At 34.5% G+C, this 15075-nt stretch overlaps 1 protein-coding gene across 1 annotated transcript; it reads left to right on the top strand.

Moving 5' to 3' along the window:
* The first annotated feature begins 1821 nt into the window (after nt 1-1821).
* LOC127797400 (GPN-loop GTPase 3) lies at nt 1822-13514 on the top strand. Its single transcript, XM_052330263.1, has 10 exons — nt 1822-1985; nt 2855-2989; nt 8491-8599; nt 8715-8796; nt 8883-8968; nt 10792-10895; nt 11017-11147; nt 11232-11325; nt 12389-12444; nt 13258-13514. Exons 2-10 carry the CDS (start codon nt 2945-2947, stop codon nt 13349-13351), a joined length of 801 nt encoding a protein of 266 aa, XP_052186223.1. The 5' UTR covers nt 1822-1985; nt 2855-2944; the 3' UTR covers nt 13352-13514.
* The last annotated feature ends 1561 nt before the right edge of the window (nt 13515-15075 follow it).

The following is a 15075-nucleotide window of genomic DNA, read 5'->3' as shown; positions in this document are numbered from 1 at the left end:
AAAAAATATTATTTAATTTTTAACTTTAATTTTATATTAAATAATTGAATTTTTAATTAGAAAGCATCAAACTCTCTTCTTAAATTTTATATTATGAATATTCATCGAAAAAATTTATACTATAAATTGAAAACATAAAAAAATATATATTTTTTGAAATGTTATAGCGCATTTAATTATAAAATCAGTTAAAACTAAAAATAATTTTTAAAATTGAACAAGCCTAAAATTTTCTATTTAAAGATTTAATCATTCAATAAAAAATAAAAAAATATTTTTTTATAACTAAACAATCCCTTAACTTTTATAAAACATCATACGAGAATATGAGAAAAGGGCAAAGATGTAAAATTGAAATTATTATAGATTATCTTATGATGAGTGCCCTTACGTGGCCTCTCTAGTGTTCATGTTCTTGATTATGTCAAGAGAGGTAAATTATAGATTGGACCTTTAACCCTTGCATGAGGCAATGTTGAACTTACAATCTACCAGATTGATGATGCGGAGCCGATCACCTTCTTCTGTCTCGGACCAAGTACCTGCAAAAAGGGGGGGACTCGCTCCCCGTGATCCCTCCGACGCTTAAGTCAGTTCACGGATTTTTTAGGAGTATAATAGTAATGGAATATAATAAAAGAGTCCTTTAGAAATCAGATCCCCATACCTATAGAGGTTACCCTCTATTTATAGATGTCCTGTGGCCTTTCCCTTAGGAGATAAGATATATTTTAAAATGAGAGGTTGATCCCCTTTCCATAGGGAGAAAAGATAATCTTCCCTAATAGAGATAATTCTTGGGATATTTAAAGATATCATTGGTTGACTTAATCTTCTTCTTTATCTCTTTCCAGTTCAAAATCATAATAAAGATTATAAAGATAAGCGGAGCTTCTAAGTCTTGACACGTGGCGATCGCATATTGGTCTTTACTGGCACACATGGCTCCGAGTTAATGGTAACCTCTTAGGGGTAGTACAGTAAAATTGCCCCCCTGTAAATATTCCCTCATCACAGATTTATATCGACATATTATTCATTCAATCGTTTAACCTATATTTTGGGGCAATTGGCCCTGTTTGTTGTAGTTTAATTAAATAAATTATAGTTTATAACTTCTTAGATTATAACTTTTAAAATTTAGAATAAGTTGTGAACTTGTTTGTTACAACTTCTCATAAGTTATAGTTAAACAGTTGTGGTGTTTGATACCATAAGCTGTAAAATAATTTATTTTTTTATAATTATCCATAATACTATTAATAGTCATAGAATGATAATTTAAAAATTAATGAGTGTATATGTATAAGTTTTAAGTGTTATAAAAAAATTAATTAGTGTATAGAAAGAAAGGGAGATGGCGAGAGAGAATAAGAGATCTAAAAATGGAGATGGCGGTGGATAAGAGAAACCCTTGATTGCGTGGATAGAAGAGTAATTCTTTGTTAAAAATATGGACAAAATTGTCATAAAAATGTAACTGTTTAATTAGAAGTTGTAGAAGATGGGGTACCCCAGCTTTGAAAAAGTCAGATTCTACCATTTCTAAAAACTAGTAGAAGCTATAAACTATAATTCTACAAGTTAAAACAAACATTACATACCCATTTTTTTGAAGTTAGAAACTAAAAATTACAGTTTTAGGATTATAGCTTTTGCGTGACTCCTGATACTCGTGTTCTTTATTATATTAAGAGAGATAAATCGTAACTATGAGATTTCACCTTAGTGCGTAAAATGAGGATCGAACTCATAATTATGAGACTGAAATCATTATATCGTTTGCCTAATCATTTCACCTATGCCATGCAATTATAGAGCATCTTTTTTATTTATAGGAGCGGCAAATGAGTAGTTCCATAGCGCTCTTTCTTTTCCGCCAGAACCCGGAAGAGAGGCGTCCCCAAACGAGCCATTACGGACCCAAGTTCAGCCCGGCCGAGCGTTGGTTGGCATTTCTCTGCGCTTGACGGCGATAGTCCATAGTACGCCGGTCTATCTCTCTCTTCCCCCCCCCCCCCCCCATTCGTCTTTGTTCATGTGCAGTTGCTTCTTGTATTTCATTCTGTACAGTCTTGCAAAAGTCAGCGTAGTTCAGGGCTTCAGATAACGCTATTGATTTTCTGGTTCGCTGGAGTACTTCGCTTTTTTCAATCGATTTAACTGCTTTCCAGTGTTTTATTTGCTATTAATGCGTTCTTATTAGGATCCTCTACTTGAATATGATAAGTTTGTGTTGCGGGGTAGGGTTTTTATTTCTTAGTGTTGTAAAGACTTATATTTGTTTATTCAATCGAGTTTCGGGAGAAGCGCGGATGGAATGACTGCATTCAGTTGAAGAAAAAAAAAAAAAAACTAATACACATATGAATCAACAAAGCTATGAAAATAAAATAGGCGAGTGGAAAAATACCCTCGGCAGCAAGCATTGGAGGAACAACAATGATGGGTTCTCTGGCAGACAGTGGCGGACCACTGAAGAGCCAATGCGAAGTAATCGAACTCTCTCTGTTTGTGCGCTTCTACAACAGCCCTTCCACATATTCCAGGATGGAAAAAGATGCGATGAATAAGGCCAGAATTTGCAAGGCGAAAAGTACGATTTTGTTGGGGAGATAAGCCATAGCTCTCTCTCTCTGGCTCTCTCCGATCTGTGATTGCTTAATCCCCTAATTCCCCTCTCTGGAAATTAGGATGGTATTTTTGTTTCTCTTAAACAAGATTACGAATCTTGATGCTTTTTTTCTTCTTCCTTTTTCTGTGCGGATTGATGGTAGTTCAGAAGTATTGTTATATTTGGCCCCTTTGTCAGTGTTTATGGATTATTCTGATTTGCTGACTTTCCTGTTCACAGCTGGTCCTTGGTGCAATTATTGGGGTACTTCAGATATTCAGTGTCCTAAGACCTCTATAGTGAATTGATAAAGAAATTCAGAGAGCTATAATGGGTTATGCACAGCTGGTTATTGGCCCTGCAGGCAGTGGCAAGGTGATTTATTAGATTTGGCACCCTATTGAATTGTTTTATCCATGTTACTTTTTACCTATGTCCTTATGGTATAATTATGGAAATTTGAGTCAATTAGTAACATTTGTTTTATTTCAGTGGGTGGCAGTTGCTTCACAAGAATACCCTATGATGAATCTAGGACCGATTATTCAGACAAGAACCACCACTTTCTCACAGCCAACCCTCACCCGATAGGAACAAAAGTAGAATAATGGAAGTTAGAATAAATGAAAGCAATAACAGAAAAGTAAAGAGACAAGAATCTTATCCTGGTTCAGGCATGAAAATGCCCTTCATGTAGACTGCCAAAGCCTTTGACAGAATCCACTAGAAAGCAACCAAGAATACAACACTCCCTCTCGCACACTCTTGGCTATGAACAATAGCCTCCCTCCCGAGAATACAAGGATCGAGCCCTTCGCTCTCTCTTTATTCTCTCTAGAATTCGTGCAAGAAAACAGAATGAACAAATGCTGAATGCCCTCTACCCCAGAACCTATCCGCCTCTATTTATAAGAGATTGAGGCGGTTACAAAATAGGGACTTAGATGCAAATATAAAGAAATAAAAGGACTACCGGAAATAACTTACAAGTTATTTCTGTTACATTTAAAAACACATAAAATATAAACATACAAATTATTTCCCAGTTACATACAAAGCCCTATACCGAGACTTGACATCTTAACTAATGCAAATCCTAACAATTTCTCCACTAATTTGCATAGTTAAGCCTTCAATCTTTAGTCTTCTAGGTTCTACTTATGCGTTCTTTCTTCCATCTTCTGGCTTTCCTCTAAGCTTAATTGCTTAGACTTCCTCAAGCTATGTTGAGTAGCTTCATGCAGTGCTTCATCTTGGCTACTGGGACAGCCTTGGTGAACATATCCGTTGCATTGTCTCGGCACATTTTCCAGCTTCAGCTCTCTTCTGTCAAGAATTTCCCTGATAAAATGGAGTCGCACATCAATATGTTTTGTGTGTTCATGGTGTGCCTGATTTCTTGCTAGATGGATTGCACTTTAGTTGTCACATTTCAAGGTTGTATCTACCTCCCTTCCTAGCAATTCTCCTAGAAGCCCTTTTAACAACGTAGCCTCCTTTATTGCCTCTGCTATGGCAATATATTATGTCTCAGTAGTTGATAAGGCTACAACATGTTGTAAACTTGCCTTCCAACTCACTGTGACATCTCAAATCTTAAAGACATAACCTGTGGTTGATCTTCTTCTATCCTGATCCGCTGCATAGTCTGCATCAGAGTATCTTAGGATTTTGGCTTCTATTCTCTTTCCTGCTCCACCATAAACCAAACCAGTGTCTAATGATCCTCTTAAGTAATTGAACATCCACTTAACTACACCCCAATGAGCTTTCCCTGGGTTTGCCATAAACCGGTTAACCACACCCATGGCATGTGCAGGATCTGGCCGAGTACAGACCATGCTATACATCAAGCTTCCTACAGCACTAGAGTATGGTATATCTCTCATTTCTACCTTATCTTCCTCATTTATAGGAGATTGACTCGTTGAAAGCTTAAAGTGCTGGGCAAATGGTGTGCTAATAGCTTTTGCCTCAGCCATTCTAAATCTTTGTGTTAATTTCCTTAGATAATTTTCTTGTACAGTCCTAGGGTTCTAATCTGTTTATCTCTCTTAATTTCAATTCCCAATATCTTCCATGCTTCTCCTAAGTCTTTCATTTCAAATGCTGACTTTAAGTCCAGTTTTAACTGCTGGATTTCCTCCCTTGATTGACTTGCAATCAACTTATCGCCAACATACAATAGGAGGTACAAGGATATGTTGTTTGATACTTTCTTGAAGTATACATAGCAATCATATGAACTCCTAACAAACCCATGTTCAATCATAAAAGTGTCAAATCTTTTATACCATTGGCGTGGAGATTGTTTTTGTCCGTATAGGGATTTGCTAAGAAGGCATACTTGTTCTATTTTTCCTTTAGATTCGAACCCCTTAGGCTGCTCTATGAGAATCTTTTCATCTAATTCTCTATGTAAGAAGGCAGTTGTGACATCCATTTGTTCTAATAACAAATCCATGTGGCTTGTCATTGCAAGGAGTATTCTAATAGAGGTGTGCCTAACCACAAGGGAGAAAACCTCATTATAATCAACTCCTACAACCTGTGTGAATCCCTTTGCAACTAACATAGCTTTATATCTAAGCTTAAAATCCTTCTCAGCTTCTTCCTTTATTTTATAGAGCCATTTACAGCCAACTACTCTTTGTCCCTTAGGCATTTCAATTAAGGTCCAAGTCTCATTCTTTCTTAATGAGTTAATTTCTGATTTCATAGCCTCATTCCACTTCTTTGAATCCTTAGAGGCTATTGCTTCCTCATAAGTTAGGGGTTCTTCCCCTACTACTTAAGATGCACTTGTAAATGCATAGGAAACCAGGTTTGAAAAACCATATCTCTTAGGGGGTTTGGACTGCCTTTTCTGCCTGTCTCGAGCAACATTATACCTATGCTAGTCAGGCTCATTTTCTGCATCTAACCCCCTCCTGTCTTTCTTCCTGAGGGTTAAATTATTGGTCAGCTATGGGTTCCTCTAGTTCTACTTCTTGATCCAAATCATGGCTTTGAGAGCCAGATACTTCTGCATTAGGTATATTTTCTTGCCATTCTATATCTACATTTTCTATTGTAGATGCTGGCTCCTTAATACCATTAATATGCAGTCCCTTAGTTATAGATTTCTCATAAAAAATGACATCCCTTGGTAACTATAATCCTTTTGTTTTCAGGTTCTAGATTCCATAGCTTATACCCTTTTACCCTAGCTGGATATCCTATAATTGCATTTATGTGCCCTAGGTTCCAGCTTTCCTTGTTTTATATGGGCATATGCAATACACCCGAATACCCTTAGGTGTTTTAGGCTAAGTTTATGACCTGTCCATTTTTCGTAAGGGGTCTTAAACTCGATGGCTACTGATGGAGACCTATTTAAAACATAGGTTGCAGTGTTCACAGCCTCTCCCCAAAATGCCTTTGATAGATTTGCATGAAATAGCATACACCTAACTCTCTCTAGGAGAGTGTCCTATTCATCCTCTCGGTAAGGTCATTTTGTCTAGGGTTTCTTGGGGCAGTCAAATACCTAATTATCCCACTCCCTTTACATAGGTTTGTGAACTCCTTGTTGCAGAATTCAAGACCATTGTCAGTCCTAATGGTCTTTATCTTCCTTCCCGATTGATTTTCTATCATGGTTTTCCATGTCTTGAATGCCTCAAAAGTATGTTCTTTTATTTTCAAAACATAAATCCATACCATTTTAGAGAAATCGTCAATTATGGACAAAAAATATCTAGCTCCATCATAAGTGACAATCTGGGCAGGTCCCCATAAATCGCTATGGATATAATTTAGGGATCCCTTAGATGAGTGTAAAGCTGTTTTATTAAATTTTACCTTAGTGGCCTTTCCGTATATACAAGATTCACACTTGTCTAAGCCTGCCACTTGGTTCCCTTTTAACATCCCTTGTTTGGCTAATTCTTTAAGGCCAAGCTCACTCATATGAGCCATCCTAAGGTGCCACAATCTTGATATTGTGGCTGCCTTATCATCTGCCACTGCTGCTTCCCCATTTAGCCCAGCAGCTTGCAGAACATATATTCCGTTCTGCTGGCTGGCCTTCATACATACTAGGGATCCTTTGGATACCTTAAGTGTATATCATTCTCCCTTAAAACTATAGCCATTTCTAGTTAATTTACCAAGGGAGATTAATTTTTTTTTTTTAAATTCTAGGATGTGCCTGACAGCTTGAAGGGTCCTATAGGTATTGTCATGCATCTTAAGCCTTACATCTCCTATTCCAAGGACCTTACACTCATGGTCATTTCCTAGAAGGACCTTGCCTCCATCAATGGCCTAATAATTAACAAACCATTGTCTATTGGGTGTCATGTGAAAGGAACAACCGGAATCCATGATCCATATTTCCTTCACTAAGTTTTCACATACTGTTAGTGCATCAAAACTATCATACCCAAATTCACACACTAATGCTCCACCATCCGAGACATTCTTTTCCTTGAAATCTTTCTTCCTCTTTAGACAGTTTCTCTTAAAATGACCTTCTTCTTGACAATGATAACATTTAACAGGATTCCTCCCATTTCTTGACTTAGATCTAGATTTATTTTTCCCTTTTGAATCCTTTTTAAAACTCCTAGATCTAGCAGTCAGAACATCACCATTGGAGGATTTGTCTTCCTGGTTATGTCTCAAGTCTTTTGAATTTAGGGCTCCTATCACATCTTCTAAAGACAGTTTATCTCTGCCATGTTGCAGAATATCAACAAAGTGCTCATATGACTGAGGCAAAGGGTGCAATAAAACTAATGCCTTATTTTTATCATCATACTTGACATTGATGTTTTCTAAGTCTAGGCAAAGCTTATTGAACTCGTCTATATGATCTTGCAACTTTTGATTTTCTTTCATCTTAAATGTGAATAATTTTGTCTTTAGATATAACCAACTTGACAAGGTTTTTGTTAGATAGAGACTGTCCAATTTTTTTTCAGATTTCAAGGCTATTGTCATCTTAGACACTTCCCTTTATGCCTTATCTCCTAAACTAAGAATCAAGGTATTAAATGCCTTCTCTTCTATGTCCGCTCTCTGTTCTGCTGAGAGTGTTTTAGTCCCATCCCCTACTTTCTCTTTATCCCTTGATTCCTCTTTTAGTGCCTCCTTTAATCGAAGTACTGAGGAGGGCCTGCATCTTTATTTTCCATAAAGAAAAATCATTTGAACCATTAAATTTTTCTATATCATACCTAGATGCAGATCCGGACATAGCCATTTTCGTAGGTTTCTAAGACTGTTCTAAGGGTTCTTGGATGAATCTTGAAAGTGATTGTGTGTGTTCCTAAGCTTTGATATCAAATTGTTGAATCTAGGACCGATTATTCAGACATGAACCACTACTTTCTCACAGCCAACTTTCACCCGATAGGAACAGAAGTAGAATAACGGAAGTTAGAATAAATCAAAGCAATAACAGAAAAGTAAAGAAACAAGAATCTTATCCTGGTCTCTCCTTGGTATCAGAGCCTGTAAGGATTCAGGATAAGATTCTTGTCTCTTTACTTTTCTGCTATTGCTTTGATTTATTCTAACTTCCGTTATTCTACTTCTGTTCCTATCAGGTGAGGCTTGGCTGTGAGAAAGTCGAGGTTCTTGTGTGAATAATTGGTCCTAGATTCAACACCCTATTTCTTTATTTTTTAGTAATCCTGTTCCTTTTTCTCTTTAATGCTTCTTAATATCTATGATTGGGTCATTTATGCTGACTATTGATTGGATATAATTGTTTCTTCATATTTCTTTATTTTTTAGTAATCCTGTTCCTTTTTCTCTTTAATGCTTCTTAATATGGGATTGGGTCATTTATGCTGACTATTGATTGGATATAATTGTTTCTTCACCAGTCAACATACTGTTCTAGTTTGTATCAACACTGTGAAACTATGAGGCGAACAATACATATTGTGAACTTAGATCCAGCTGCAGAAAATTTTGATTATCCCGTTGCAATGGGTAACTATAGTTCATCTTCTTTTTTCTTTGTCTTTTTCCCTCTTCAGTTTGATAGTAAGTCCTGTTGATTCATATCCATCTTTGGTTTTAGAGCAATGAAATGTTTTCCTTGCAGATATCAGAGAACTTATCTCTCTGGACGATGTGATGGAGGAACTTGGATTGGGTCCAAATGGTGGCCTCATTTATTGCATGGAGTATCCTTTGGATTAGGGATTTGATGTTATTCTAATTCCTTTTATGCCCTCATCTTAGATTGTGTGCCTTAAATCTGTACAATTAGGCACCTTGAAGAAAATTTGGATGATTGGCTAACAGAGGAATTGGATAACTACTTGGATGATGATTATTTAGTTTTTGACTGTCCAGGTAGATTCATTTCTGCAATTGCTTTCCCATTATAAAAACATTGAACTCAATTGTTTTCCCATTATACAAATATTGGACTCAAAGAACAGTAGGAATGAAAATCAGTTCAACTAGCTATCTATATTATGTAAAAATGCAAATCTTAAACTTAGACAACCACAAATTAGTGGCCGTTTGTCATTGCTGTCAAATGTTTGGTGAGAATCATTTTTGTAAAAAACACTTGTAGGAATCACTTTCAAAGAAAAATAGTTTAGCTTTTGGCCAAATCATTTTAATGTTGTTATATGTGTTTGGCTAGTAAAACCATATTTAACAATAAAATTACCAAAAAGGATATTGACAAAAAAATGTTTATATAGTTAACAATAAAACAAATCATTTTATTTTCAACTTTTTTTAAAATTTTATCATGAAATATTGCTTCTATAAAAATGAGATAAGCTAGAAAATAGTATTTAAGCAACAACAAAATTTATGAAAACCAGTACGCATTTTTTATTTGTCACCAATAATTAAAAAACATAGCAAAAACATTCAAACTATAGTATAAATTGAGGATTTCCTGAGAGAAATGTATCAGATTTTTGATGATTATCATAAAATCTGAATAATAAAACAAACCTGGATTGAGAATTTCAAGGATATCTATATCTGAGTGTTAAGAAAAATCATTTGATAATTAGAGCTTCTCTTTCTTATGAAGAGCAAATCTAAAATTTGGAATAATTACAAAAAACTACAATGGGGGCAGTGATAGGAGTATGATATGTTTGATAAATGTAAAGTTTGTAATTTTAAGTGCTGATTTGTGGTAGCTTTCTTAAAAAATAAATGCTCTGATGCTTCTGCTTTTCCTCCACAACAGATGCTCAATTTTTTCTCTGACTTCACAGTTTTGTCGTTAGTAAAAGCATTTTTTTTTAAAAATTTTGGCTAAACCACCACAAGAAAACCTCACAAAAGCACTTCTATTAAAAAAAAGAGAAAAGTTTCTGGTTTCTCACTGCATTGCCAAACAAGCTATTTTTAATTGAATTATGTAAAAGAGGCTGGAAAACCATATGACTCATAAAACACATAAACATCCAGACACGATGGGTTTTGAAGTCTTGACTCTCTTCTACTATTTATTATAGATAAACTTGATCAACTTATCTCATTTGCCTGTCCATCTTTTTCAATTATTTCCCATATATAGTCCTTTTTTCTTTTTTGTTGGCGTGATTTAATGGAATGAACTGTCCTGTGTTATGAGTGTCTACATGCAAAGAGCCTTTGCTGATTGGCTTCTCTTACATTTTTAACTATTGATTATTCATCTGTTTTATGAATGTTGGTTATTCCACTTCATAAAACTTGTTTTGGCTACTTTGCACCAACAGTAAAATTTAGTTATTTCGGTTTGTACTGGTTTAGTTAGAGTTCAATGGTTGCTACACGTGCATAAATGTAATCCAAGGTTACTTCTCCAAAAGAAGAATTGCTTGAAATCTTCTACTGTAACCTGAGTATCAGTAGTAGCTACCTGGAATTGTTGAACAATTCCACTTCTTTCTGTTGCCTTTTTTGGTTTTTTCTTGGAGGGTGGGTGGTTGAGTCTATGAAGGTACAAAATTACTTGGTGCAGCTTGCTTATTGTTTATTTATTCTTTTTCTGGTAGGCATGCATGCGTTGTAATAAGAATATGCTATTAATTAACTGCTGTATTTGATTATTGATATGACTAGATTATGTTTCATTGTTTAATAATTTTGAGATTATTAATATGACTAGATTATGTTTCATTGTTTAATAATTTTGTGTTTCAATTGCTTTATAGGCCAGATAGAACTTTTTTCGCATGTTCCTGTGCTTAAGAACTTTGTGGAGCATTTGAAGCGTAAGAACTTCAATGTTTGTGTTGTATACTTGCTTGACTCTCAGGTTTGTATGAATAAGTTTTATCTGCTCAATTTGAAATTAAATTGGGCTCTAATTTTGAACACCAGTTGTCCCATGTCTATTTATTCAAACCGAATAGTTCTAATCTCTTTTTGGATGTCAGTTCATGACTGATGTCACCAAGTTCATCAGTGGCTGCATGGCTTCACTTTCTGCCATGGTTCAACTTGAACTTCCCCATGTTAACATACTGTCTAAAATGGACCTTGTCACAAACAAAAGAGGCATTGAAGAGTAAGTGCTTTCACACTTTGCTACTATTCTCTACTCTTCTACAATTATTATTGCTAACTCTTTTGATATCTCTCTTGTTCTTAGTTACTTGAATCCAGATCCTGAAGTTCTGCTGGCAGAGTTGAATCAACGCATGGCTCCTCAGTTTGAAAAGCTTAACAAAGCTTTGATTGAATTAGTAAGTTATTAAGCAGCTCTATATGCATGTCTTTACTATTTAAATCTAAACGTGGATTTGTAAGAACAAAGGTGCACCACCCTTCTCATGTAGGTTTTTGTTCACAGCCTCTTCTTGCTATTTTTCTTTTGGGAAAAATACATTCAGTACCCCTGAGGTTTGGCTTAAATGTAGGCAGTACCACTGAGGTTCTGAAAATAGCAGCGACTTCCCTTGACTTTACAAACTTTTTTTCCCTAACCTCCTGTCATTACTTAATCCCAGTTAAACTTTTTAAATTGATTACACTGCCCTCATCTTCCCTAATCTCTCTCCCCTACCCCTTCTCTCCCCTTCTCCAGCAATGATGAAGGTGACAATGGCAATGTCGATATCCTCCCTTTCTCTCTCCTTCCTTGCTGGGTGCATCAGACCCAACATCGCTTCTTTACGAACAGTCATGAAAAAGAAAGCAAAAACTGCAGTTACAGATTTATTTCCAGAGGTAGTATTTGTCAAAGACAATGGATGATACCACCTGACCAAAATCATTAATCTTACCGAATTTACAAGCTATCAAAATAGGAATTGAAATGACTGAAAAAGAAAAATGAAAGTAAACATAAGAACAGGACTGCTACTTCTAGGCAATTGCAGGATGGAGAACATTGTCTAAACTCCAGTGTTCCAAATCCTGGGCCAGATTGGGTGGAGCAATTTCATCTTCCCCATGCTTGAACAATTTCTATCTCCAAAAAATAGCCCAAATTCAATTTTTTGTAGCGAAAAAGGAATCGCACACATTTTGGTTTGTATAAGTTGTTGTTTAAGCTTCTATGGACACGTTCCATATGCACAGAAATGGTAGACTGGTAATACATATAGACTTGTATGTTTATGTGGGATTGTCTATTTATTTGCACCCATATAGACTCGCAGTTTATTGACTTAAAAAACCATAAAGGATACATTTAGTATTTGCCTTATAAATACAGTAACTTATTTGAAGTGTACTTAATTTTTATGGTGCCTTTTGGTGGATCATTTTTGACCTGCCCATTACCCGGAAATTTTGTTGTAACAGGTGGATCAGTATAGCATGGTAAGCTTTGTTCCTTTGGACTTGAGGAAGGAGAGCAGGTATTTTCTCTCTCTCTTTACGTGTATGTCCCCACCTGCCTGTCTGCTTATGTATGTGCATGTAGGTGTCAGTGGAGGATCTGCACTAGCACAAAAAATGTGCATCATTATTATACACATGCACAAGTTGAAGCACAAATCTAGGTTTCTAGTAATTTTTTTGCATATTTGATTAGAGAGGAAACCTGCCCATATCTAGTTATGCTTTCTTTGCCTGCATTGGGATGTACACGTGCAAGTGGGAGGTTAATACATCAAGCTGGCTGCTTTCTGGTGAGGATTTATGGTGTATGTGATAGTTTCTTGCCTTGAGGTTGTCGTTGGGGGAGGATACAGCAGTATGGTTATGTCAAATTTTGTTCTGTGCCTCAGTCTGACTCTGCTTAATTTATTATGTTCTTCCTGCTTCGGAATTCCCGACAATGAGGTGTTAGGCTGTCACTTTCTTTATAATTATTCAAAGAAGTAGCTCTTCGTGCTGCTACCAAGTTCCATGTGCTCGGTTCTTCCTTGGATTGTTTAGAGAAAGCAAAGCGAGAAGATATTGAAAATGAAAAGAAATCAAGTTTTTTGATTGTCTATTCTTGCTGGGAAATGAGAATAAAATTCATGGGAATTTCTCAAAAGAATTGGTTCATTGTTTTTTTGGTGGTTTGGTTACCCATAGTAAATTAGCAAATACAAATAGCTTCGTTTCATTCATCAACCCATTCTAAATGCCTTCGATAATTCAATAGTAGATTTATCAAGCAGTATGTGTCGTCATACTGACTATGGCCTTCTCTCTCTCTCTCTCTCTCTCACCCCTTACAGTATACGGTATGTATTGTCACAAATTGACAACAGCATTCAGTATGGAGAAGATGCAGATGTGAAGATCAAGGATTTTGATCCAGAGGATGAATAGTTTTTTGGCATCCTTTAGGCTGTTTGTCTTAATAGGACTTGCAATCAAGATATTAGTGAGACTTTAGGTGTCATCAATGTGACCTTTTGGAAGCGTGTAATCTCTTGTATGTGTATATTCGGTTGCTTCTCTTTTGGGTTCTCTTGCTCATTTTTTGGGTAAATATGCTGTTTTTTTGGTTGGATAGGGGAGAAGTTTTTAGATTTTTGAAAATATTAAGTTGAGAATTTATATTCTTATGTTTGGTATAATTTTTTTAAAAAAAATCTTGAGAAAGTAGTATTTTTAAAATTTATTTTTAATCAAATTTTTTACAAATTTTTTTTTGAGAATTTTGGATTCATATGAATTAAGAAAGTTTTTAACAAATAAAAAGATAAAACACTCCTTTTATCTTTTTATAATTTTATAGTTCTTACACGATTTTTCTTGTTTGGTTGTGCTCCTCATCTTGCAACCTTCATATCTTCCTTATATATATATATATATCCACCCGCATGCCTGTTTTGATTTTTTAAAAAGGTTGTGAGTTTTAATATTTTATATGTTAGAAAAAATTTATTATTTTTAAAAATATTACATTTAAATCAAATAAAAGAATGTAAGATTTTTATAAAAAAAATTACTTAATATTTGTTAGAATGTTTAAAGTTAATTAAATATAAAATTACATACAATTTGAAAATTAAAGATTTTTAAGAGTATTTTTAGAAATTATAAATTTCAAAAATTAAAAAAAAAAAATTCCCCTTAAAAGAGTTGAAAAAGGCACAAAAAGCAAAAGGATGGTGGAGATAATCACTCAAAATGGTTGCTTTTTGTTAGTTTATTTGCAGTAGACTATTTGAGTACTAAAGCGATAATTTGGCATGTATAAATCAAAGTGCAACCAACCCATCATTCGTCTCACTGCTGGCTTTTGTCAACATAAGAGGCTTCTCTTTGATGCTCGTTGGCGCAGGGTGAGTTTGGAGATTGACCCACCGATGCTGACTGTTATTTATTTTATTTTTCATTACTTTTTATATTTTCTTTGTCTCTCCTCCTTTTCACTCCCACTAGTAATTTTTATATTTTAAAAATAATCATCAATTAAAAATTTATTTCTAATAATGTTTTATTTTTTATATAGATTAGAAAATCTATTTTTAATATTTAAAATTATAATTTTTGTAATTAAAAAATATTGTTATAATTGAAATAGATTATTTGTAGTAATTTAAATAAGGGAGAGAAGGGTGAAAGTGAACGAGGGGAGAAAAAATAACGGGTGAGGGGTAGGGGTAGAGATCTAAATAATAATAATAATAGAATGAAATGTAAAGGTAAAGTAATTTTGGGCAAATAGTAAGAAAAACTCAATTTTTTTTGTGAATTTATAAATTTATTCAAACGTTTCAATTTTGATAATTTTTATCTCAGTTATGTATAATTTTATCAAATATATAAAATTAATTTAAGAGACATGTATCATTTTTGATGTGATAGGGCACATGTCATAAAAAAAATATGAGTAAGATTTATATATATATAAATAAAAAAAATAAAAAATAAAATTATACATGTGAGTCTCATTTATATGTGTATATGTAGATTTCACTTATATATATTTATTTTTATGACACGTGACTTGCTATATCATCAATGATATACGTCTCTTAAATTGATTTTAAATATTAGATAAAATTATACTTATTGAGGTAATTAAGATATAATTGTCAAAA

Source organism: Diospyros lotus, chromosome 3, assembly GCF_014633365.1.
Source record: "Diospyros lotus cultivar Yz01 chromosome 3, ASM1463336v1, whole genome shotgun sequence".
In the NCBI taxonomy this organism is placed as follows: Eukaryota; Viridiplantae; Streptophyta; class Magnoliopsida; order Ericales; family Ebenaceae; genus Diospyros; species Diospyros lotus.
This window is presented reverse-complemented; position numbering and strand designations above follow the sequence as displayed.